At 54.1% G+C, this 23,728-nt stretch overlaps 8 protein-coding genes across 8 annotated transcripts; 3 read left to right on the top strand and 5 right to left on the bottom strand.

The window, feature by feature from the left end:
* Positions 1 to 112: 112 nt before the first annotated feature.
* Positions 113 to 2,167, bottom strand: BDP55DRAFT_559101 (HET domain-containing protein; the record flags this gene model as incomplete). The annotated part of the gene is made up of 1 exon (XM_060569869.1): positions 113 to 2,167. One exon carries the CDS (start codon positions 2,165 to 2,167, stop codon positions 113 to 115), a length of 2,055 nt encoding a protein of 684 aa, XP_060426076.1.
* Positions 2,168 to 2,956: 789 nt separating this feature from the next.
* BDP55DRAFT_559234 (anaphase-promoting complex) lies at positions 2,957 to 3,679 on the bottom strand (the record flags this gene model as incomplete). Its single annotated transcript, XM_060569881.1, has 2 exons — positions 2,957 to 3,338; positions 3,399 to 3,679. 2 exons carry the CDS (start codon positions 3,677 to 3,679, stop codon positions 2,957 to 2,959), a joined length of 663 nt encoding a protein of 220 aa, XP_060426075.1.
* A 1,990-nt stretch (positions 3,680 to 5,669) lies between these two features.
* Positions 5,670 to 6,201, top strand: BDP55DRAFT_731759 (uncharacterized protein; the record flags this gene model as incomplete). The annotated part of the gene is made up of 4 exons (XM_060579857.1): positions 5,670 to 5,750; positions 5,812 to 5,984; positions 6,055 to 6,085; positions 6,133 to 6,201. 4 exons carry the CDS (start codon positions 5,670 to 5,672, stop codon positions 6,199 to 6,201), a joined length of 354 nt encoding a protein of 117 aa, XP_060426074.1.
* Positions 6,202 to 6,658: 457 nt separating this feature from the next.
* BDP55DRAFT_731758 (NOSIC domain-containing protein) lies at positions 6,659 to 8,718 on the bottom strand (the record flags this gene model as incomplete). Its single annotated transcript, XM_060579856.1, has 3 exons — positions 6,659 to 8,375; positions 8,520 to 8,609; positions 8,684 to 8,718. 3 exons carry the CDS (start codon positions 8,716 to 8,718, stop codon positions 6,659 to 6,661), a joined length of 1,842 nt encoding a protein of 613 aa, XP_060426073.1.
* A 353-nt stretch (positions 8,719 to 9,071) lies between these two features.
* Positions 9,072 to 10,603, top strand: BDP55DRAFT_674288 (vacuolar ATP synthase subunit D1). Its single transcript, XM_060575652.1, has 4 exons — positions 9,072 to 9,227; positions 9,286 to 9,374; positions 9,425 to 10,317; positions 10,369 to 10,603. The coding sequence occupies exons 1-4, from the start codon at positions 9,196 to 9,198 to the stop codon at positions 10,450 to 10,452; spliced, it is 1,098 nt and encodes a 365-aa protein (XP_060426072.1). The 5' UTR covers positions 9,072 to 9,195; the 3' UTR covers positions 10,453 to 10,603.
* On the bottom strand, positions 10,604 to 11,794 carry BDP55DRAFT_674286 (ribosomal protein S15). The gene is made up of 2 exons (XM_060575651.1): positions 11,630 to 11,794; positions 10,604 to 11,566 (listed from the first exon to the last, which is right to left on the bottom strand). The coding sequence occupies exons 1-2, from the start codon at positions 11,673 to 11,675 to the stop codon at positions 10,653 to 10,655; spliced, it is 960 nt and encodes a 319-aa protein (XP_060426071.1). The 5' UTR covers positions 11,676 to 11,794; the 3' UTR covers positions 10,604 to 10,652.
* Positions 11,795 to 11,879: 85 nt separating this feature from the next.
* Positions 11,880 to 13,687, top strand: BDP55DRAFT_674284 (40S ribosomal protein S0). The gene is made up of 5 exons (XM_060575650.1): positions 11,880 to 12,274; positions 12,413 to 12,861; positions 12,922 to 13,573; positions 13,617 to 13,639; positions 13,668 to 13,687. The coding sequence occupies exons 1-3, from the start codon at positions 12,105 to 12,107 to the stop codon at positions 13,194 to 13,196; spliced, it is 894 nt and encodes a 297-aa protein (XP_060426070.1). The 5' UTR covers positions 11,880 to 12,104; the 3' UTR covers positions 13,197 to 13,573; positions 13,617 to 13,639; positions 13,668 to 13,687.
* Positions 13,688 to 15,152: 1,465 nt separating this feature from the next.
* On the bottom strand, positions 15,153 to 20,739 carry BDP55DRAFT_731754 (RasGEF domain-containing protein; the record flags this gene model as incomplete). The annotated part of the gene is made up of 2 exons (XM_060579855.1): positions 15,153 to 20,196; positions 20,318 to 20,739. The coding sequence occupies 2 exons, from the start codon at positions 20,737 to 20,739 to the stop codon at positions 15,153 to 15,155; spliced, it is 5,466 nt and encodes a 1,821-aa protein (XP_060426069.1).
* Between the last annotated feature and the right edge of the window lie 2,989 nt (positions 20,740 to 23,728).

Raw genomic sequence — 23,728 nt, 5'->3', positions numbered from 1 at the left:
AGGAATGAATTGCGCTTTATTGGTCAGATTCCGGGGCAGCAGTGTGCAAGTTAAAGTAAGTGGCCCCTCAGGTGGGAGTTGTTGAAGATTGAGATAATCTCGCGACAGCAACTCAATGGAACTCAAAAGTCACCCGCGGAGGACCACCACGATTGAACCTCACTTTCTCCGTAACCTTTCCCCACATCAGCTCTTCGTCGACCAAGTAGCAGCTTCCAATCAGCAGTCGATGATCACCTCTTTGCCGTGCGATGAACGGCATCCGCCCCCCGAAAAGAACCACGACCTCGTCCCCAGGCTGCATCATCTTGGGTCCAATGCCCACACGGCCATCACGGGTCGCAAACACCTTTCGGTTATTCAAGTAGGTGCGCACCCCTGCTATAAAGGTATAGAGCTTGTCCTCTCGATCTGGGTTCCCAAACTCCATCGCCGTCGGCGGGAGACCGAACTCAGCCACCTGGGCGGTGAACGTCTCCGCCAAGTCTTGAGCCTCTCGTTCGAGCTCAGCGTGAGATTTGTGAGTGCGGTCGTCGAATAGCGGGTTCAAACCGCCTTGATTCTTGGTGAGGAGGTGACTGTAGCCAATGATGGAACCCAGAGCACCAGCCAGGATGGCTTTACAGAATGCCACGTCCAGGAGGCTGTTGTCTCGATACTTTCTCCCGCATCTAGGAGCGATCGGTAAATCGAAAAGCTGTTCCCAAGCCTGCACGATAGCTTCTGCAGTAGCTCGAGACCCAAATCCAAAGGCAACCGATTCGCTCGTTTGCTGTACCACATCGACGTGGTATCCATCCAATGACAGAACTTTTGGCCGCAGGGGATCGTCGCGGACTGGTATATCGTGAAGCTCAGCAAAGTAACGGAAATGTCCATCACACAAGCCAGCGAGGTAGGCCCCCTTGAAGACGCAACATGTCCTTGGGTCAAACCACTTTGGAACCCAAGAAGGATAGTCTCCAAGGCTAGGGTCCTCATCATGCTGGACGTGGTCGAGTACGTCCAGAATCCGAGGCTGCTTGCGCAGGAGAAACCTCGTCAGATCGCAGTATACCAGCACTGTCTCCCTCTTGTAGTCTGGCCGCAGAGCTCTCGGCCGGCCGAAGTTGAGATCCGGAGCAAGACCATTGACAAAGTTGTTAACCCGCGTCAAGCCTCGACGAATCAAGCGAATGCGCCAACTATCATTGTTGCCCTGGATCTGCGTCAACGCCAGCACGGGGTTCAGCCCCTCGTCGCAAATACCGAGGAGGGAAAACACCTTGTCTCGATCATCCGTCGCCTGCAACGTCCGCGTCAGCTCCAAAAGTGAGAGAAATGATCCAATCGAGCCCTCGACCTCGGGCTGACCGAGAAAGCTGTTGGGCTGCCGTCGCATGAGAATCAGATTCCACAACTGGTAGGGCTGGTCAATGACGATTTCGCTCTTCCAACCCGCGAGCACAATCAACGAGGCGATCAAATCAAAAAAGGACATTTCCAGGTCCTCAATCTTGGCAATCGCCCTTGAAGATGCCACCACCTCTTGCACGCACCAGCAACGGTTGAAGTACTGACGCTCAAAGACCTCATTCAGATGGATCATGCACGTCTCCGGTAGGTCTTCAACCATGCTGCTCGTCAGACCCTGAACGGTATCGGGGTCGAGATGCCCGCCGTCAGGTCCAGTAGCCGCCGGATGAGTGAACTCTCTGATCCTCGCGAGCCTCTCCGCGGCCTGAAATGCTTCATGGGTACCGGAAGTCTTGAGACCGAGCCATACGACGACGCGGGCAGCGTATTTGTAGACCAGCCTCATGTACTGCACCTGCCGAGCACGCTCGTCCAGGTCAGACTGGTCAATACAGAGTGCATCAACCCATAGCCTGCGGACCTGGTTCGGCAAGCGCAGAAAGCGCAGAGCATCTTCTAGGTTTGGCTTCATGGGCATGGGACGGCCTTGCATCCAGATGTAGTCCCTTGGCTGTTCTGTCGGTTTTCCCCACGTGTAAGACAAAGCCTCGTAAGGAGGCGCATTCTCGATGTCGACGATTTCTAGATGCGCTTCAAAGGGGTCTTCTCCCGAACCTGAGTACAAGAATAGAAGTCGGGTGAATGAAGGTGTGCGACCCTCTGCTGCAATCGGTGGCAGAGGTTGGTATCGATACGTGCTCTCCCGTTCCATTGCGCCGTTCTCTTAGAAGCGGACGATGCTCTTGGGTTCAGGTTTGAATATCAGCCTGCTATATGCGGCCACCTTGTGAGCCAAATCGTAGATAACTCTCGAACCGTCGAGAGTGCCATCACGTGCGACGTTCCTGTTCAAAAGCCTCATTACTAGAATCGGATACAATTCGTCCGGTTTAGCAGGGGTCACGATGGAAGTTGCCAATCAATTGAGGGCCAGACCTCAGCCGCTCGCGCTAGCTAGACACATGCCAGGCAACCATGGCTGCCAAGAAGACACGAGATGGTGTGAAGCTGTTGCTAAATATGCGGTGGTACCTCAGTAGGGTTGTTAATACAGTATGCCATCCTTTTGTGGCCGCGTGAATGCTGGAAGGTTTATCAGAAACGCCTCTTTTGTTGAGCGTAACGTGCCATCAAACTCCTAGCTCTATGAGAGCTTTCTCCGCATCCGACTTTTGGGTATCATTACAGCGAAAAGAATAGTTGCAGTGTCATATGTAGCCCGTGATACGCCAATGCCCTCGCCCTATAGCGATATGTCCAGCTTAGCTAGTCAAGACTAGGGCTCATTCGAGTATCAGAATCGATAAGTCGGCGTGTGGTTAATAAGCCGATTCCATCTGTGCCTCATCGAATCTCAGGTTCCTTCATGAAATCCGGAACGGACAAGCCAGCCTCGAGAACGGAGAGATCCCAAGGGTCTGCGAATTCCTCGTCTGATTCCTCACTCACAGCTCGCTTCAGGTCTTTTGTCAGTGACATACTTGTCACATATTCAAGAGGGTCAACTTACGCGGTTTGACATGTCCGCATCAATGCTGGGGGTGTCCGTGTCCGCAGCATAGATCTTGATGGAACGGAGGTGCGTATCCTTGCCGTTTTGATGATTCTCAAGTATCTGCATTTGGAACACATAGGAAACCAACGTATTGCCGTCGGGGCCGCCACCGGCGCCGTCGACTGGAACAATCTGCCAGCCAGAGGGTGTCGAAAGCTCCATTGTGGCAAATTGAATGAGGTTGTTCTCGCTGGTACCAGACTTGAAGATGATCTTGGTTGGCGTATAAGATTCATCTTCATTATAGTCTACGTAAAAGCGAATATCTCTGATGCCAACTCGCTTGATGAAGTAGACTGTAAGCTTGTGCGGCTGAGGACCGTCGGATCTATCTTACTGTCAGCAAAGGTGTGCATTATTTTTGGAATAAGTCGTCGGGTGGACGCACTGCCAATAGGTTTTCAAGCTGTCGTCGCGAAGCTGGTCGACGCCGTTTCCCTGCTTGTGGCTGCTGACGGTGAACTTCCCCAGGTTTGAAATCTCCTTCAGACCGACGGCAAGGGGGTCGAACTCGGGCTCATCTTGGTGGTCACCGCCTTGGTCACCGTTCTCTCCGTCCTCAACACTAGTGTCCGTGCCAGAGATCTCGCCCAGGTCGTCGAGTGGCATGCTGATGCCCTCCTCGTCAGAATACTCCGGGATGGGCTGGCTTCGTAGATACTCCTCCATGTTGGCGCCAGCTCTCATGGCCTCCCAGTCAACGCGTTGCGGCGGGAATGCCTCGCCGTCATCAGAATCTTCTTCGTCTCGATGTGAGCCACCTAAGGGGTGAATGAGTCAGCAGTGTTGTGATGATAAGCTAGAAGTGAAACGGTCAAGATCCATGGCTTGGTTGCTACTTGTCAACCGTCCGAAGTCGATGGCCAGGGCCAGAACATGGACCAGGCGGGTGTCATGCGGCCCCCTGGTCTAATCTCCCGCACTGGGCGTCTAATCGACTGGAAAGGACATAGAAGACTATTTTCCCCGCAGTTCTACAACGTCTTTGTGCAAGAAGTGCAAAACCAAGGAATTTTTCAAAGCAATACAAGACTTGCGCAAAAACATGCAATGAGGAGCCAGCAATTCTCATCAAACGGTAGTCGAAATGAAACCCCTCCATGGAGAGACCACCACCCCTGTCAGACGCATGCAACTCGAAGCGACATCGAACAAATGACCATTCCTTCTGAGCTCGCAGGGCTGAATGGTTCAATTTCACAAGAGCAATGCCCCTCGCTTCGAATACGCCGAGTACGTCGAAGCGCTGGTGGTGTGTCGTATGCCAGGCAGTAGCTGCGACTTGTGGAATACAAGCTTGAACTTGGAATTGAACGTCTTTGACGGGAAGAAAAGTATGACCAACCATTGGGACCAAGAGCTCTTGTTGTCCGGCGGTCGTAATAGTCGCCCGTCCACTGGCTGCTAGGTTCAGTATCGAGGTCGAACCCGTCCTGGGTGAGCTGCTCGGGACTCCGCAGGTCAGGCCGCGGGCGGCCGCCATTAAAGTTGCCCCGCCGTTGGTCGTCCATTTCCGTTCACCAGCTCAGGAGCGGCATTGGTGTATGAGATTGACGGCCACGGCGCTTTCGCGGGAGAGCATGCGTGGTGATGCTGTTGCTGCGTTCGCTGCTGAGAACCACGTGGATCCACCGAGGCTTGTCACGTGCTCGCTTGTCGGTGTAAACTCCCTCACCGGTTCACCGATACACTATCGTCACAAACAGTTCCTTTGCGGATAGTCTACCAGCAATGGTAGCATAGACATGGCTAATAACCTGCAGTGTCTCTTGAAATAGTTTTCTTGAGGTTTCATTGTGGCTTGAAACACATGCAGAGTATGTTTGTTGGTGGTCAGAGACCTAGAGTTATCAAGCGACTCTATCCCAGATGGCAACATACTTGCCAAAGACATTTGCCTAGTTTCGTGAGGGGTTGCCCGACTAGAAATTGAGTCCTTCCGTGGGAAAGCTCCAAGCGATTGGTGGGTGGTGATCTCGGCCCCAGATCTTGCATTTCAGCTGAAAACATCGCTTGCTTTTTGCATGGTCTAGACTCAACGTTACCCCGACTTCGTGTGAGCAATCTACTTGACAGCCTCCTCTGCTAGAAAAACCTCCTTCCTCATTGGAACTAAAGTATTGAAGAGACTAATGCATCCAAAAGCCTCGGTGTATCTTCATGTTGTCCTATGTAAGCGCTCGTGCAACGACCTATTCGATTATTTTCGTACATCTCGGGGTTGTTGCCCAAATAACCAACCATTGACAGAAACAACCGATGGTGAGGTTGTCGTCTCACTTGAGAAACACATAGTGAAATCTACATTAGCCCATGTCTCTGCGATTTAGCTTTTGATCCTGAGTGCTGCACCTCAGTGGCAAGTCGCATGCAAAACGTCAGCCGGTGAGGAGGGTATCGTCCTTCACGATGTTACCAGCAAGCTACAGGAACTTTTTGTCCAGTGGCTTGCATTCGAGACCTGGGCCGTTTCTCTTCGACCGCACCTTGACTCTTGCCGTCGCTAAATATAACGCTCTACCGCGAGTCACCGGTCTTAACTCTGGTGTATAAAAGGCAAGAAGCACTCGGGAGAACATGTCAAATTTGAAGCAAGCAGAGCAACTCCAATTACATCCTCTCTTCTTCTTTACATCTCAACATTCGATCATCAGCAACTATGAAGGTCTCCGCACTCATTTCAGCTCTGTTCGCCCCCAGTGCTCTGGCGGCTATCGGAAGCTACTGCCACGACAGCAAGGTCTGTTCTGTTCTCCAGAAGATGTCGGTGGCATCCCCTAATGTCTATTGATCTTGCATAGGGCAACTACGGAACCTGCCAGAAGACCTCCAAGTGCAGCTCTCTCAACGGCTACACCAAGACCAACCTCTGCCCCAATGACCCGGCCGATGTGAAATGTTGCTTCTACCCAGACTGCAACAGCAACGGGTACTGCCAGAAGGATACCCTCTCTTGCAGCGGCTCATACTCCACGTGAACCCACCTTACCCAGTTATTCACCTCACCAATCTCGGAATAAATGGCTGATACTTTCATGACATAGTGGTGACTGCCCTGGTCCCTCTAACTACCGTGTAAGTATTCGTCCTCTATTACACGAGTTAGTGCTGAGTTTCAACAGTGCTGCAACGTCAGGAAGCCGCCCATCTGCGGCAGAGGCGACAGGAACAAGCGTTGCATTCCCCTCTGAGTGCGGTACAAGGTGGACTGGACGAGAACAATTATGTAGTCAAATTGAATAGCAGACGTGCTTTACCGTAGGGGGTTACCTGCTCGAACACACAAGCGACATGTGCTTGCCACCTACGCTAGGTTTGTTCATCATTATCCATTCAGTGATTTGAGAGATATCGCTATGTGAAGAGCAGGGTATATGTAGTTGGAAAAGGCGCTGGATGGAGGGCAGATCACACTTGACGGGTGGGGAGCAGTAGTCAAACTCAACAAGCAATTACATTGCACTTTTCCTGCCAGTAGTAAAAGAGAAACTATGCCCATCCAATGATCAGACCATAAAAACCCCCCAGGTCCATCCCAAAACGCCGGCCAGAGAGATCAAGGTATCATACAGCGCATTGAACAATATGTTTATGCACATGAGGCCCAAGTGCCGTCTATGAATAAGAAATGCGACGCCGCTTGGCTTTCTAAGCACCAAGGGAGCTGCGCTTCTTCTTCAGCTTCTTCTCCTTCTTGGGCGTCTCATCATCTTCGTGCTTGCGCTTCTTCTTGGTGCTGTCGGTTGCCTTGACGGGCGTCTCATCGGCCTCGTCCTCGGCCTTCTTGAGCTTCTTCAGCTCCTTCTTGCTGAAGACGACGGGTGTGCCGTCTTCGCCAAGCTGGACGTCACCGCGCTCGAACTTGCGCTTGAACTTGGACACGCTGATGCCAGCGGCCTCGGCGAAACGCTCGTAGTCCTTTTCGCTCAGCTTCGCCGGTGTGCCCTTGACAGCCTTGCTTGCCTTGACGGGAGTCTCGGCCGCGGCGATGGAAACGCGCTTCTTCTCCTTCTTCTTGTCCTTTTTGCTCTTCTTCTCTTCTTCGCTGGCGTCGTTCATCTCGGCGTCCTCGTCTTCGCTGTCGGCGTCCTTCATCTCCTCGTCGACGACTTGGATAAGCTTCTTGGACTTGCCGTTGACCTCGGTCTCAACACCGTCGGCGTCGGCGTTGTACTTGCGAGAATCCTTCAGGCTGAAGCCACCGGGAGCGGTGAGCTGACCGTCAGGGCCGACACCAACACCCTTAGGGAGGAGGGGCTTGCCCTCCAGCTTGCGGAGGAGGTTCTCAAGCTTGATGCGGCTGGTGAGGCCGAGGATGCTGCGCTCCTCCTCATCGTCCTGGTTCTCGGTGTCGCCGAGAGCGTCGACACGCAGACCAAGGGCAGTCTTGGCGGCGAGGGAACGGGCGATCTTGCCCTTGTTCTTGCCAGTGGCCTGGCCAACGAGGGAGGAGTGGTAGATGATACCGTACTTGGGTGTGTCGTGCTTGGTCTTGAGAGCGCGGAAGAGCGCCTTCTCGGCACCGTAGATCTGGATGGTGGAGGAGGGAGCCTTGGCGAGGGAGATGAGGGAGCCAGCGTGGGCGATCAGGCGGGCACCGACGAGGTAACCAACAAGAGCAGTCAGGTTGGGGGCGAGGGCACGCATGCGGGACTCCAGGTAGGTGGAGAGGGAAGTGCGGTACTCGGAGTAGGTGATGACCTGCTGGGCCAACAGTTGGATGTTCTCCAAATCTTCAGGGGTCATCTCAGTTCCCATGGAAATCTCTGCGGCAGTCTTGACAGGGCCCTCAAGCTCCTCGGGGAGAATGTCGGAGAGGTCGGACTCGGCAAAGTCCTGACGCATGCCAACGGCAACGACGAGACGGGCGTACACCAGGTTGTCGTTGAGGATCTTGGCAAGCTCGGGGAAGTGCCAGCCGTACCATTCCTTGGTGCGCATGGCGTAAACGTTGAGCTCCTTGTCGAGATCGTCCACCAGCTTAATGGCCTGAACAACCATGGCGTCGACCTTGTCGGCGGAGAACTTGAGCTTGTGTCGCGAAATCGAGTGCGACAGACCAAGGGCCATGCGGTCCATGGTCTCGGTGGTGAGGCCAGGAATCAGGGAAGAAAGGTTCTCGCGAACGGCACGGAACAGGTCCTGGGAGGCGGCATCTGAGACAGCCTTGATATCCAAGTCGGGGAGCTTGCCAATGGCAGTACCGAGCTTGAGGTCGGCAACGGCGAGGGTAGCCTTCTTCTCGTCCTTGATCTCCTTGAGCAGGTTGGCGAGCATTGGCGGGACACGACCCTCCTTGAGACCGGCAGCTTCCTCGACGGCGACGGCGGAGCTATCGAACTTGACGAAAGTCTTCAACTTGAGCCTTTGCAAAAGTTAGCCTTGATTGTACTCGAGGCCAGCGGTCTAATTCGCGGCTAGGAACACGAGTTTGCTTGTACACATCTGCGCTGCTGCGTGCTACTCGTGGAGACTGGCTGCAATTGAATATTGTGGGAGCGCGACTTACATCTCGTTGATCTGCTCCGAAGAGGTCGGCCCAGTGGTGAGCTCATCGCGCTTGAGAAGCTTCTTGTCGGCAGCCTTGAACAGACCGTAGCTATTCTTCGCGTTAGCTTTCCAATTGCTACCACATTTTTTTTTCTCTAGTTCTTTTCCGAATGGAAAACTTACCCTGCCGGCGTTTCGGCGAGAACGAAGAGAGACATTGTGAAAACCGTCGATGCTCTTCAAATCTGGCCAAATTGGTCCCTCGGGTAAAATCCTCCGCGCGTGGGTGTGAACGTTGTTGTCGGCGGAGGCAGGTTTCCAGCGAGCGGATTGATGGTTTGGAAATATTTTTTTCTGAACCAAACCAAGCTCCACCAATTTTTTTTCGATGGCTGCAAAGCCTTTGGGCGGGTCCCCACCCCACACACCAATTGGCAAGTGGGATGACTCGGAGCGCGTAAAATCTGTTTTGCCGAGAAAAGCCGCCTCCGGTGGTCTGTGCGCTGCTGCAACTCGTAATGGCTGGGTGGACTTGCCTTGGCCGGCCTTGCTGGGACCTTGGAGCTGGTGCAGAGAAGAGAGCGAGGAAGCGTAAGGTAAAGTCAACGACCACAGCTGTCTCCGTTTGCGCCTCCACCAGACCGGCGTCACCACTCCAGTCGCCTTCGAATCGAATAATCCACTACACAGCCAAGATGGAGGGCCTATTCTTCAACGTCAACAGCGGGTATGTTCTGGGGTTATGATAGAGATAATCTGGTGGGTGGCTAGCTAACACGATGCAGCTACATTGAGGGCATCGTTCGTGGATACAGGAACGGCCTTCTTACCGGCTCCAACTATGCCAACCTGACGCAGTGCGAGACCATCGACGGTGAGTGTTTCTATGTGCTCCGGTGCGATGCATGTCTAATACGGTTCCAGATCTCAAGTTGCAACTCGGTCCTGCGTACGGCGACTTCCTCGGCAACCTCCCTCCCAACCCCTCGACATCAGCTCTGGCCGCGAAGACGACCGACAAACTTGTCTCCGAATTCCGCTATGTTCGCGCCAACGCCGTCGGCTCCCTTGCCCAGTTCATGGACTACCTCACCTACGGCTACATGATCGACAACGTTGCTCTGCTGATTACCGGCACTCTGCACGAACGAGACACCCGCGAGCTTCTTGAGAGATGCCATCCTCTCGGCTGGTTCGAGACCATGCCAGTCCTGTGCGTTGCGACGAACATTGAGGAGCTTTATAACAGTGTTTTGATCGAGACCCCGCTTGCCGCCTACTTCAAAGGCAGTCTTAGCCACCAGGATCTCGACGAGCTCAATATCGAGATTGTCCGAAACACGCTTTACAAGAACTACTTGGAGGACTTCCACAACTTTGTGAACACCCACCCTGATATGGCTGGCTCACCGACAGCTGAGGTCATGTCAGAGATCCTGGAGTTCGAGGCCGACCGCCGTGCCATCAACATCACCCTCAACTCTTTCGGCACGGAGCTTAACAAGAATGACCGCAAGAAGCTGTATCCCAGCTTTGGTAAGCTGTACCCGGAGGGGACCTTGATGCTCTCTAGAGCGGAAGACTTCGAGGGCGTCCGTCTTGCAGTTGATGGAGTTGGCGATTACAAGAGCTTCTTCGAGGCAGCTGGTCTCGGCGGTGGTCCCTCTGGCCCGGGTAACCAGGGCGGCGGCTCAAGCTCCGACGGCAAGAGCCTTGAAGATATGTTTTATCAAAAGGAGATGGAGATCTCCAAGAGCGCCTTCACTCAACAGTTTAGTTTCGCCATCGTGTATTCGTGGGTGAGACTCCGCGAGCAGGTAAGAATCGAAATCCCTGAACATGAGATAGACAAAGCTAACGACAAGCAGGAAATCCGCAACATCACCTGGATCGCCGAGTGCATAGCTCAGAACCAGAAAGACCGGATCGGCAACTACATTAGCGTGTTCTGAGTTTAATGTTTTGCAGTCCTGTTCTGTTAGTTTTGTAGAATACCAGTTTCATCGTTTAATGGCAGGTCACAATGGCGCAAGGAGGGAGCTCAGGTTATGACGTGGAGATCAGCATCTTTACCGATCGCTATAGTGTACATAAAGGACAATTACAAGTCTTAGTTTTACACGTGTCTACCTTTTTCCCGCACCTGGCTCGCCTAGAAGCTGATCTGCTCCTTGTAGGTCGCCGGTGACAGGCCAAGCTTCTCGAGCAGATGCGTCCACCGCCCGCTTCCTCTCTCACTACGCTCCATGTACTTGAGAAGCTTTTGCCGCCTATGGCACAAGACTCTCAAGTTTCTCTTGTTGTGCTTGTCCTTGTAACCGCGGTTCTGTGACAGCTCTTGCGAAAGCTTCCTGATCTTGGCGGTCAGAATGGCAACCTGGACCTCTGAGCTACCAGTGTCGGGGCCACCTCGAATCGGCTTCTTGGGGGCTTTGGGGTCCACGAGAGTAGACTTGGGCTTCTTCGTCAGGAACTTGTCGGTGTTGTGCCGGCCAAACTCCTGGACGCATCTCTTGATGTTGGTGTGGAGAAGGATCTTTGAGTTGGCATTGTCCATGGACAGGATACGCTGCAGAGCCTCGACTGCCTTGGCGTGGTTCAGCTCATGTTTCTTATCGGCCAGTGCTTCCATTGCAGGGTCTGCCAGCTCCCTGATCTCCGACTTTACGGGTTTCGTCAAGATGTAGGCCTTTTCTATGACTGCTTTGAGCTCCTTCTCGTCGACAAGGTGATTGAGAAGCCCCGGCGAGGTGGGCAGAGGGCGAGGGTCGGCAATGATGTTTCCATTGTCGTCCTTGACGGTCTTCGTTGTGGGCGCCTGGCCGGCCGAGTCGAACGACTCGACGAAAGGGGTCGGGATACCGTGGATCTGGTCACCCCAGCTCGCATCCTTCGTCGCCTGAATCTCGCTCTGTCTCTTCTGGTTGGCGGCCTTGCGCTGTAGGGCCTGTTGGTGCTTGTACGGGTCCTGCTTTGCTTTGCGCTTCTTTTCGCGCTGGGAGAGGTTTGCGGTCTGGATGACGGGGAGGAAGCTCGGAGTCGGTCTAGTAGCTGGGCGTAGGCACACTATTTTGACCAATTAGCTTTTTAATTGCCTCTTATATTCCTCATGCAAAGTCTGAAGCTTACAGCTAGCTGTGCCTAGCCGTTGCAGGCTCTGTAATCTGGGAGGCATGGTGGCAGCAGTTTCCCTTCAACGCGATCATCGACAATGGGAACCATAAAATTTCCTAGGTAGACTCTAGGTGGTCCCGTATCTGGGCCTGACTGCTGCACTCCAATGGCGACCGGCCCGTTCGTCCTCCGCTGCACATCCCCTGGGAGTGGATGCACCTCCAAAGGAGGACTAGTGGCTGTCAAGCCGTCACGTGAGCATGGAGTCCAAGGAAGTACGTATTCTAGCGGGACCTCAGATACGCTTGGACCACCAGGGCCTAGCGAGGGCTTTGCTAGAGACAGCAGCTGCCCACCCACCCACGGATTCGAGACGCACAACTGGGCGAACTTTTTTTTCGAGGATCGCGAAATCTTGACTTTCTTCCCTTTCCGCACCACCACCGTTCGACACCGTCTCCCCGTGGAAGAAAGACCGAAATTGCCCAAGATGGCTCCCGCTAACCTCCCCTCGATCTTCAATGCCACCTCCCAGGACATTGAGATGCTGCTTGCAGCTCAAGCCCACCTGGGATCCAAGAACCTCCAGGTTCACATGGAGCCCTACCTGTGGAAGACCCGTGCCGACGGTGTCAACGTGATCAACGTTGGCAAGACCTGGTAAGCAAAGAAAGCGACGCGAAGGAGAGGCTTCTTGTGTCTGTGGAAATCTTGGGAAAAAGAACACGAGGGGACCTCTTTGCGCTCTTCAATTTGCGCCAGCGCAAAAACCCGCTGACTTTTTTGCGCGCCCTCCAGGGAGAAGATTGTCCTCGCCGCCCGCATCATCGCTGCCATCGACAACCCGGCCGACATTTGCGTCATCTCTGCCCGTCCCTACGGACAGCGTGCCGTCCTCAAGTTCGCCGCCCATACCGGCGCCGTCGCCATTGCCGGTCGCTTCACCCCCGGTTCCTTCACCAACTACATCACCCGCTCTTTCAAGGAGCCCCGCCTCATCATCGTCACCGACCCGCGTACCGATGCCCAGGCCATCAAGGAGGCTTCCTACGTCAACATCCCCGTCATCGCCCTCTGCGACACCGACTCCCCCACCGAGTACGTCGACGTTGCCATCCCCACCAACAACAAGGGTCGTCACTCCATCGGTCTCGTCTGGTGGATGCTCGCCCGTGAGGTCCTCCGTCTCCGCGGCACCATCTACAACCGCGAGACCCCCTGGGACACCATGGTCGATTTGTACTTCTGTATGTGGAACCCCCCTATAAGCAAGCTCTAAGGATTGAGAAAACTAACACGCGCACCAGACCGCGACCCCGAGGCTGAGGCCGAGGAGAAGGTCGAGGAGGAGAAGCTCCCGGGCGTTGAGGAGGAGGGTGTTGCCGCTATTGAGTCTGGCTTCCCCGCCACCGGCGACTGGGACGCCCAGGCTCCCGGCTTCACCGGTGCTCAGGCCGGTGCCAACTGGGACGGTGCTGGTGACGAGTGGGCTGCCGCTGGCGCTGCTCCCACCGGTGACTGGGCCGCTGCCGGCGACGCTGCCGCCGCTGCCGCTGCCGCCCCCAAGGAGTCTTCCTGGTAAACTCCTTCTTCCCGCAACTCAGGTGTCGGTATGACACACGATACGAGAGGAATCCACCCGCCCAAACCAAACCTACAAACGCATCGTTCATCGAAGCACGATGTGTGCGATATCCACAAAACGGCGGAACAGCAAATGGTCATGGAATGGTAGATAAAAGACTAGCGGAGTTTTTTCCTTTATGATCTCGCTGGTAGCAATCTTGGGGGGCAAAAAAAGGGAAAAAGGGTCAACTTGGTCTGCACTAATGAGGGAAAGATACTCGAACCAAAAAACATTGTGAAATAGTCGGCAAACCACCAATTGTTTGTGATGTCGTTTTGGGGAGAGGGAAAGCCCTGTGTGGCCAAAAGGGGTGGACTTAATCGTTATCCCGCCCATTCTTTGAACTGCTTCTCCTTGAGAGCTTCTGATCGAAACAAATCATGAAATGTCTGAGGACTCGGAAGAAAGGTGTACAGACTTTGCTTCGAAATACCACATCCCCGTTGAAGCCTCACCTTCGATCCGTCCCGCGTCCGAGTGACTTAGCTTTTTATCCATTGCCGCCCTTGTTCCCCCAACTGACATGCTTTATCTTTCATTCATTACCTTCTGGAGGATCGTAACGTTCGATGTCGCGGCCCTTATCATCCTATCCCTGGCTAAGGTCCTTTTCTCCTTTGGCCACTGGAATGAGGACTAATCATACCCTCTCCCGCTCTCGGGTAGTCATGATCGATTCGATTCTTCATGTTCATTTTCACCACCAAGGAAGTGTCAACCTTGCTAAAGGCCAATCTTGAGCAAGAATAGCAAGAACAAGTTGTCTACGACACCGCGAAGCTAGACACAAGTAGCCTCCATCTTTTCTGAACTAAAAGATCTCAAATGGAAGGGGGGCAGCCCAGGCCAAGGAAGCGCGAAAGATTTCATCACACGTAGAATGGTACTCAAAGTACCATAAACCCAAACCTCTTGGCGAGATGTACTATACTCCATCGCACCTGACAGCTCCGTGCTGAGACTGATTTCTTCTTAAGAGGCTTTCTGGCAGACTCGTCAATTCATTACGTGGAAAGTGACGATGGTCAAAGGAGAGATGCCAACAAATACAAAGTAAGTGGCAGAGCGTCCTACCGGCTTCGATCATTTTGACCCAACGTGCATCACATGTCCATAGCAAGTCGCAAACCCGGCCTACCCTGGGCCAAAGATCTTGAGACCGGCCGGTCACAGCAGTAATCACCATCGTAGGACAACCAGGAAGTGCCATGCATACTTCACACCACCGGGGGCCGCTCTCACATACACATGGACAGTCATCATATCATGTCCAAAGGCACCTTAAGTTTTGAAAGAGTCTCAATAAGTTTCTTTAATTGACTCGCCTCCTCGAGCCGAATTCCAACATGCAAAAGGGGTATTGAACGTTGCTCGAGAAAACCTTGAGCCCGGGACACCCAATATGTCCTTTCCCTTCCAGTTAAAAAGATCCCCTTATTCCTCCCCCTCAACTCCCTGTGCTAGTTGGTATGGTTGCTCGCTCGCTTAAATGACGCAAAGTAAGGGGTATAGACCACCGCCATCTATGTGCAATGCTTGGCCATCCTCGGCCTATTCTTCTTCCCTCTCCCCCTTCCTCCTCCATTTGTTTAGCCTTGAATAAGACTCTAGTGATATCATGTTGTAATTATCAGTACAGGGTATATGGCCACTGCTTGAAGCCAAGGCAGCGCGACGTGAAAAATGACGATGACTGAAAGGAGCATCGAAAGAATGTTTTGGTCGGATACGCGCTCGTCACGTATGATGATGTGGGAGAAAGGAGACGTGAACGTGAGCGAAGGTCGGTGTAGGGTACACGTGTAATGCAGGGGTGATTTTCGAAGGTGACGAAACCCACAACGGTCGTACTGGCTTTCGTCAGGGTTCGTTGTTTTTCATCATGTGTCATGGAAGAGTCCGATGATTGGCCTACTCCAGACGATGCGAGTGTTTGCGAATCTCTTCGTCGCTTAGAGCGCTCATCCAGAGACACCTCTCGGTGATACCCTCAACCGGTTGGAATTCGTAGAGTGTGCTAGCCTCGAGCAGCCTCAACAGTGTCTTGACAATGGTCGCGGCATATCTGCACCTCTCAAAGTTGACCAACGGCGCAGTGGTCGGGGAGCTGGCAATCTCCGAGGGTCGTTGAGCGTTGAAGAGGAGGTCATGAGTATAGATGCCTACGAATGGGATGCAGCCTGTGTCGGAGCCAACTTCCATTTCAGCGCGCAGGTTGTAGAAATTGCGGGTAGGGGAGATGAGAGTTTCCAAGTCCCGTAAAGTCTGCATGTCGTAAGGCGGTACCATGGCCCACGTGTTTGTGAGCCGAGATATCTCCATCGAAGTCAGGGCGATGGCGATCTGACTCATGGTCGCAAAGTTGCGGTATCGGCGGCAGTGAGCAGCAATGTGGATGTACTTGATGATGCATCGTGCTCTTTCCTCAATGTTTTGAGTCAACACGATCTCGCTGCATGCCCACTTCACCATGATGTTGAAGCGCGCAATGACGACCTCGACGCCATGGGCATCTGTGTTGCGAAGGAAATCAACCCAGGACCGAGAGTCATTGTTGGTTGCGTTCTTCCAGCCCATGTCGATGAGTTCCTTCCAATCAATCTCATTGAGAGCATCCTTTTCGATCAGCGTGAACTGTTGAGCCAGAATTTCTGAGTCGAATGCGAGTGTGAACGGCAAGTGGACAGAGAATCTCAAGGACGATTCTCTTTCGCGTTCAGAGTACTTTGGTTGCCCACGCAATGCTTCTCTGGTGCCGGTAGGATCCAGTGGCGAGTTAGGCAGGTTTACAGCCCCCGGAGTGGTGTCGGGCGTCGGTGGCAGAGGCTTTTGCTGGTATACCTGATGTTCGTGGAGCTCAGGAACCAGGACTGCCTCAGGCGACATCTGAAGAGCCTGGACAAGCGTCATTGGTGGTGATGGAGGTTCTCGGCTATCTGAAGGGCCCAAGGCCGACTCTCTCAAGGGGCGGGGATCGAATTCCAAGATGGATGCACTGCGGTGAGCATTGCGGTCTGGAAGCGGCTGTGTTTGGTTCATAGCAAACTCTTCGGGTTCGAGAATCTCGACCGATAGCTCAGATGAAAGATCTGAACCAAAGTCTTCTCCATCGCTGTCGTCGTCCAAGAATGACTGCTCGCTAGGCGGCGAGTTACCCGACTTGATCTTTTCCAGGCTTTCTGTCTTTCGGATGAACTCGTATGAAGATGTGTGAGATGATCCTTCAAACATCGGGCGAGGAGTCACAGCTGGTGATATTTCTTCCTCGGCATCTTGAAGAACAGACATATTGGTCCATCCCGGGGCGGATGCTTTACTTTGACCATCGTCTGCCAAGCCTCGTTCAATGAGGGGGATGGAGCAGTATGAGCCTGCCGAGTTATCGGAGAGAAACGAACTCGCATCGGTTCGGGGTCCGTTGGGAACGTCGAGAAAGCTGGAACGGGGCTCTGATCCCTCTTCTTGTTGGGCCACGGCGGCGGCGTCCACAGGAAGAACATGCAAGTGACGATGCCCCTTCTTGCCTTGCTTTTGAGCCTCAGCGGGCTCACCGTCGAAATCCGTCGCAATATTGACACCTTGGAGAGGAGCGTTTGTGGGCTCCATGGACAGTTTGAAAGATTTCTTCTCATATTTGCCTTCCAACTTGGCCAAGGCTGATTCTACACCGCCGTCGTCTTCGTCGTCGGGGATTTGTGCAAGCTTCTGCGCCTCAGCCTCAAATGAAGGCCGCATGATGGGCTTGGACGAGTGGGTGCTGAAGAGCGAGAGTTGTCGTTTTCCCGATGGCTCCGCCATTGCGCCTAGAGAGAAATTGTCCGCGTCTCCTCGATGAGAGAACTCGCTCGAGACAACGTCTACAAACGCGCTGGAATCATGTTTGGGGCTTTGCAAATAGGAACTCCGCATGGATTCCGAGTAGGTTGTGAGGGAGCCAGCCGACCGCGACTTACGCAAAGGCATGGCGTCTCCGTCACCCCCTTGATTGAATGCGCGCAAGTCTCCGCCCGGCCGTCTTCTCAAAATCCGAAGAGGCTGAGGTACGGGGCTCGGCTCTTCCTCGTCAGCGATGGAGCCTTCAGTATATGTGGTTGCGTCGAAGCTCTTGACAGTTGATCGCGGGTTGAAGGCACTTCCAAAGGAAGCAGTGCGCCGGTGGATGGCAGCCGAATCGAGGGATCTGTTGGTCCTACTTGACTTTTGCCGAACGTGCTTCTTTGTTGACCTGATCAAGGTAGGGCGGCTAGAAGCAGGACCGATGAAGTCCGATACAGGACGATCGGTATCCATAGATGGGCGAGTGCTTTGATCAATGCCCAGAGTTGACAAGTCAGGCACAAAGGGAGGCAGGGGGTCTATGGAGATGGACGGTCTGACGACATGTTGGTTGAGCAAGTAAGACGAACGTCGAGGTGTGCCCATGGCATGGCCCGGGGGTGTGTTTGGCGGTGTTGGATCCGCACCGCCTGGCAAGAAGGTATCAGCAAAAGCCTCAACAGACTCAGTGGCAGGCAGCGCTCCATGCATTGCTGGTAGAGAGAACTGGATCGTGTCATCCACAATTACAATAGACTTGCTGCCGGTGGTGATAGCCATGTCGCTGACAGGCCTCAGTACGTCGTCTTCCGGAATGCTTCCGAAAGATGAAACTTTGCGAGCCGCCGAATAGTCGAAACCCTGGTCGGATACTGCCCTGTGTAGAGCAGTAGCGGTTGGGTCCAGATGCTCGCGTCTTGCGGCCTCGTCCGCAGCATCCGCGGCTGCATCTTCACGAACAGCCTTCTTGAAATCCTCCACAATTTCCGCGCCGAGAAGGTCTATGCGCACAGGTGGGCGGATGCCGTTCTGTTGCCGCCTAGCTTGGGGGACTATGGCGGTTCCAGGCAATCTGTTGGTCGTAGCCCCGCGCGGGCCTATCGGGGAGATATTGATGAAGTTACCCTGGGTCGGAGAAACGCCTTGTCCTCGGGTGCTCAGCGCGCGTCGGACGCTGCCGATCAGCTTCTTCATGCCCTGGCCTGACATGGCTGATGCGCTCCTCTGCTCCCCCGGCACTTGGAAGACGGTTGTGTGACGCTGGAAATCACCGGTAAGACTGGGCGACATAATCTCAACATACGGTTGACCTGGAGGCATCAAGTTTCCTCGAACCAGGCTGCCAGCGAAAGGCAGTGACATGAGGAAGTCGGTATCCGGTAAACCCGACTTTTCGGTGCTATGCTCCCTTTCTCTGAGCGAGTCCGTCAGGCTGCCGTTTCTCTTATGACCGTGCCCTGCCCGAACACGCTTTCCAACGAGAGCTCTTGGAGTTGTAGCCACTGGGCCTGCGCTAGAGTAGACAGAGCTGGCGGGTGCTACTGGATGAGCACCCAACGTGTAGTTGTTGCCATGTTGAGTCCCTTTCGAGTTCTTACCTGGGAAAGAGCAGGAGATAACATCCATGCTGGCGATGCTCGTAGGCGAGGCCGCTAGCCGTCTGTCAAACTCATGAACATGGCGATTCTCTGGTGTACCAGGTCGGTCGATGATGGGCTGAGAGTCGGCGATATGGCCAGCTCGGGATACGTCGGCGTAAAAGCTTGTCTGTTCCTTATCCTCGGGAATGGGCGCAAACAGGCCGTCCAACTGTGGGACAGCGTCCTCTCTCTCCCAGAAGGATGGATCTAAGCTGGCGTTTCTGTGCCCTGCGATTCCACCAGGAGCTATCGGTACACTCGGGCCAAGAGAAGGCTCGAATTCCGGTCCGTCCCAAAATTGAGCACACACTCGCCGCCAACATTTCTTCAGTTCAGCCAAGATCTTGAGTTGAACCTTGCGACCCCGAGGATCTGTTGATAATTCGTCTACCATGTCGTTCAAGAGATTGCAAAACGATACGCGAAGGCCGTATTCGATGACGAAATCGTCCATGAAGTAGTTGAGAATCCAGTGCCTCATGGCGACGAAGGTTCGCACTCGTACCACCATTCCAATCTCATCGTTCCGACCCAGGGCCCATCGCAGGCGCGCCATTACCATCTTTAGGAGGTCACCCGCCTCGAGGAAGGATCGATACGTAAGGAAGAAGTCGGAGATGAGTTCATAGTCGAGAAAGCTTGGAGAGGTGAACTCGGCCACGAGACGAGGCGGGGTAGCGGCTGTCACTGCACCCGTAGCCGGGGAGTATCGCACAATCGATCTGTCGTCGCATGTCGGTTTGAAGGTGAGTGCATCGAACATGGCTGGTTCAATGACCAGATGGGTCGACATGTAGGTTGAGCGGATTGCAGGCAGCCGAGGTGTTGTCATGGGAGCGGGACTGAGAGGGTCATTGTGTCTTGCGGGCTCCATGGGCGGCAGGCGTATTTGAGGAATCGAGATGGGACTAGGCTTCTTGGACGCTATTGACGCAGGTATTCTTGGAGTGAGTTCGCCGGTCTGAGACCGGTGGAGGAAAGAAACGTTACTGGAGCGGGGAAACTCTTCTGTCGGGGCGTAACTTGATCCTCTGAAGAAGGCAGTGCCTCTGGCGGTGAATCGTGGGTTGCCTAATTTCCAGTTGGGAATCTCAATGTCTAGGAGGGGGATATGAGGCACGTCCAGATCCTCCATGGTTTTGGCCCGCCGTTCATCGCCCGGTTTGGAGATGATAATTTTGAAGCCTTCTGCTTCGGAGTCCCTACTGGTTGTGGCGCCGTCATGAGCTGTCGAGTCGGAATGAGCACGTCTGTGTTGAGAGGGTCTCGGGGCGTGGCCAGAAAAATAGCGACTGTTTCTCGCCGTTGGAGGAGTGGCAGCCGTTGCAGGCGTTGCGGGAGTTGGGGGCGTGGCGGTCCATTGGCTCAAGTGAAGGTCACTTGCGTCTTTTTGCCTCTGTTTTTCGGTCAAGGCATCCAGACCGGCGGTCCCAGGAGGCGTTATGGGAAAGACAAAATTGGGCTGAGGGTATCTCTGGTTGGCAGGACGAACCGTCGGTCTGTTTATTGTCAGCACGTTTTCGGAAATCCGAGTAAGATTGTGGTGACGTCTCAGCATTCCCGCCCATGTGGGAGGTACTAGATCAACAAACACCGCATGCAGTCATGGCAGTAACTTACCTCAGATATATCCGACCATTGTTGCCCACGTTGGCAACGGTAAACTGTCGTCCTTCACGTCCGGCAGAGCCTCCATCGGGGGCAATTTCGAATTTGTCATCGGCAGAGCTGTCAGCCCTCATGCGGCGTATCGGGACCTGGTTCCTTTCCTCCTCCGATATCCTTTCTGTGGCCGGTAATAATGGTTTTGTTGAGGGTCCTGGTTGGCGCATCTTGTTGATCCATTTTCCTCCTGGCCCAGTAATGGCACTATGGTCTTCCTTTCCTCCGGTTCCCAGCTTAGGCGATCTGCCTGATCTCGAGTCGCGGGCAGCGATAGGGCTTCTGGGACTCAGCGGACTGCGCGGAGCCTGGTCGCGTTGCGGAGAGCGCACACTGAAGGCGAGTCCATCGTGTGAGGACCGCGATTCGGTGGCCTCCATGGCCGGTGTCGCGCGTGTTCGGTTACAGCTGCGGGCAGCGGGTGTTGCTCGCTGGGGTGACTGGTCGCGAAGGCATTCGGTCAGCTTTCTGGCGAGACACAACAGAGATGCAGTCGGACTAGATTGGTGTGCGAGCCAGTGGGGAAAGGAATGAGGCTCGGAGGGGGAAGTAGGGTGGTAGTAAAAGAGACAAGAGACAGGCTAAGGAGCAGCGCGTTTGTTTGTGTGTGTGTGTGTGTGTGTCAGGGCCCCGAGGCAAGGTAGGTAGAGGTAGGCATCAAACTCGGGATGAGGACGAGGTCATGGACACTCGAGTGACGGTGCTATGCTGAATTCCGTAAAGGGCCCTCGCGGGTCCGTGAGATCCAGGGACCGGCTCAGCTCCGCTCAAAGGATGGCACGATGGGGTCGGGTCTGACGCTCGGAGGGAAAAAGGCAAAAAAGATGAGCTCAGGGTGCATGTGGGAGTGGAACGTACGTTTTGACGCCATAAAGAAGCAATGGCAAGCGGCGGCGGCGGTAGTGAGGGCGGCAGTGTTTTGCAACAAGGCACCTCTTACAGTCTTTCGCTCAATAGAGACAGAGACGCAGAGGCAAGCACAAGCGTCCAACGGGCATAGTCCAAGACCAAAGATACCGAGAGTTGAGACCTTGTGCGAGAGTCAAGTCGAAGGCAGGTCGCGGGCTAGGGAGACTGGGAGACTCGAGAAAGAGAGGCGTGGAATGCGAATGCGCTTCGACGCACAAAGAGAAACACGGAGCCGATGTGGTGATTCGTGAATCGCAGGAAGGAGGCCGGGGGACTTGGAGGATGCGCTCGTTCTCGTGCAGCGGCGGCCGCTGGTTCGTTATGTTTGTCTGTTGTTGCCTTGAGGTCCAATGTCGAATTATCCGTCCAATATCTAGTGTATCGAGGTCCCAAGGTCTCGTGGATGGAAGGAGGAATGAGGAATTTGAAATGGTATACTCGGTAGCCGTCTGGTAATTACACGCCAACAAAGTGGTGGAGAGAAGGAGGAATGGACAACGACGGTAATAGAGGAAGGAGGTGCGAGTACCTCGGTGTGTATGTACACAATGCAAAGGAAGGAATGGTACTCCGTACAGATACGTAGGGAAGGGTACAATCACAAAAGAAAGCAAGGCGGAGGGAGACTTGGGAAGGAGGCCAGACCAGGCCAGGCCAGACCAGCAACCACCAGCGTTAGCAACCAGCAAGCGACCAGAGAAACGACGACAAGCCGCGAGGTGGAAGACCAGGATGGCGAGGAACACCTTACAACCGGGAAATGGGCACTGGGCAGACAGTCACCTCAGCACCTCCGTCAAGGTGAGTTGGTGGCCCGTGTGGGACGGGAGTTGATTGACCTCCATGCCCATGGAAAGCAAGGTACCGGTACGTACTCCCCTGTTCATGTTCCTTCCGTCTGTATCTCTGTCAGGTGGGAGATCAGGGACGGACAGGGGACGCCATGAATAAGGACAGGGAACCCGGCTAGGCATGGTTGGTCAATTCACTTTTGTCTACGGAGTAATTCGAAGGAATTGAGAGAACATTCTGCTCTCCTTCTCGTCACATTAATGTTTGTCGATTTGGCACTCTATTGCTATTCCAGGCACATGAATAAGCTGTATGAGTGTTCCCGTAACATATCAGAACACCTGTACTGGTAGCAAGAAGGAGCGTAAGGTACCTTGTCATGTGAGGTACAGGAGAGGACAATGTTGAATGGACAATGCTGACTGACCACAACCTGGAAGATGCAGGAGCAGGTGGTGCGCGTGGTTGCTTGGGTGGCCCAGTGCGCTAATCTCCCTTAGCAGCTGCTAAAATACCTGCAAGAGGTACGTATTCTATTGGGCTGATGTGTTTTTTTGGCAAGAACCACCCATTGCCACCCCACTTTGTTGATTTTCCAGCGTTGTGGCTGGTCCGGCCCAGCCATCCACCACCAACTGGCACTAAGCCGACGGTACGTATCCGCACTTGTACACCAGACCACCTAAGCAGGGGTCGACACAACGAGGGCAACGGGGAGGGGCCAGCCACTGGTGACTGCCCGTTGCTGTGATTTTTTTTTTCTCTCGCCCGCAATCTGGACGTACCGCGCGCACGGTTAGAGCCCCCCCGTAGGTAGTTCCAGTCTTGTGTTTGCATGGAGGGCCACCGTAAATTCCAAGGTAGATACGTACCCTGGTGTACATCCTCGTTGTACCCGGCCGAGTGTCATGGAACTGCGAAATGCAAGTGCGCCGCCCTTGCCCTCTCGGGGTTACGTCGATGAACCTGCCGATTGACTGCTGCTTGCTACTTGCTGCCTCACCTTCCAATTAGCATTCACGATGGCCGATTTGTGCGCTCCAGCATCATCGATGCCCGTCTTGGTGCTTTAACCTTGATTTCCATCATCGTCGCAAATGTGATAGAGTACCTTCCTCATGCCACTGCTCTCTATCGCGGGTTAGTCTGATCCCGGATCCGAACAACAGACAATTACTGCACGGAACGGAGACGGGACTTGATCGACTTCAAACGAGACCAATCCCATCCAATTACAAGCAGAGAGAGCCTCACATAGTTACCACAGACTCACCACACGTCCAAAACCGCACCATGTGACGAATTGTCAATCGCCCTACTTTGGCTTTGCGGCTTCCGCTTGCCTGCACTCGTCGGTCGCGGCCAACGCACCATAACGAGACAAAAAGAAACGGGACGACAGCTTTCACAGCCGCCCTACGCGCATCATCGCCTTTCCTTCCCTTGTCCCACCACCGTCCATGCAGGGAGCGTTTCCCCTCGACGTGAACCTCGATCGCCAACCTCCAACCTCGCAGCGTTCGACCCCGAGGCCTGGTGCACCAAGCTTGTCGGGCTCCGGATGCCCTCTTTGCCGTCATCGCCATGTCACTGCTTTGCCCAGCTCAGCATGCGGTTCGCCCGTTTATCACTGCGTCCCCGACTCCGTACTGAGTATCGACGCAATGG

This window comes from Colletotrichum godetiae (assembly GCF_030913485.1).
Source record: "Colletotrichum godetiae strain CBS 193.32 chromosome Unknown BDP55scaffold_41, whole genome shotgun sequence".
Lineage (NCBI taxonomy): Eukaryota > Fungi > Ascomycota > Sordariomycetes > Glomerellales > Glomerellaceae > Colletotrichum > Colletotrichum godetiae.
This window is presented reverse-complemented; position numbering and strand designations above follow the sequence as displayed.

Coding starts and splice junctions, on each gene's coding strand:
- BDP55DRAFT_674288 (XM_060575652.1), top strand. CDS start 9,196: ATGGAGGGCCTATTCTTCAACGTCAACAGCGG. Junction 9,228..9,285: donor TTCTTCAACGTCAACAGCGG/GTATGTTCTGGG, acceptor AACACGATGCAG/CTACATTGAGGGCATCGTTC. Junction 9,375..9,424: donor GCAGTGCGAGACCATCGACG/GTGAGTGTTTCT, acceptor ATACGGTTCCAG/ATCTCAAGTTGCAACTCGGT.
- BDP55DRAFT_674286 (XM_060575651.1), bottom strand. CDS start 11,675: ATGCCTCCCAGATTACAGAGCCTGCAACGGCTAGGCACAGCTAGCT. Junction 11,567..11,629: donor ACGGCTAGGCACAGCTAGCT/GTAAGCTTCAGA, acceptor TGGTCAAAATAG/TGTGCCTACGCCCAGCTACT.
- BDP55DRAFT_674284 (XM_060575650.1), top strand. CDS start 12,105: ATGGCTCCCGCTAACCTCCCCTCGATCTTCAATGCCACCTCCCAGGAC. Junction 12,275..12,412: donor ATCAACGTTGGCAAGACCTG/GTAAGCAAAGAA, acceptor CGCGCCCTCCAG/GGAGAAGATTGTCCTCGCCG. Junction 12,862..12,921: donor CATGGTCGATTTGTACTTCT/GTATGTGGAACC, acceptor CACGCGCACCAG/ACCGCGACCCCGAGGCTGAG.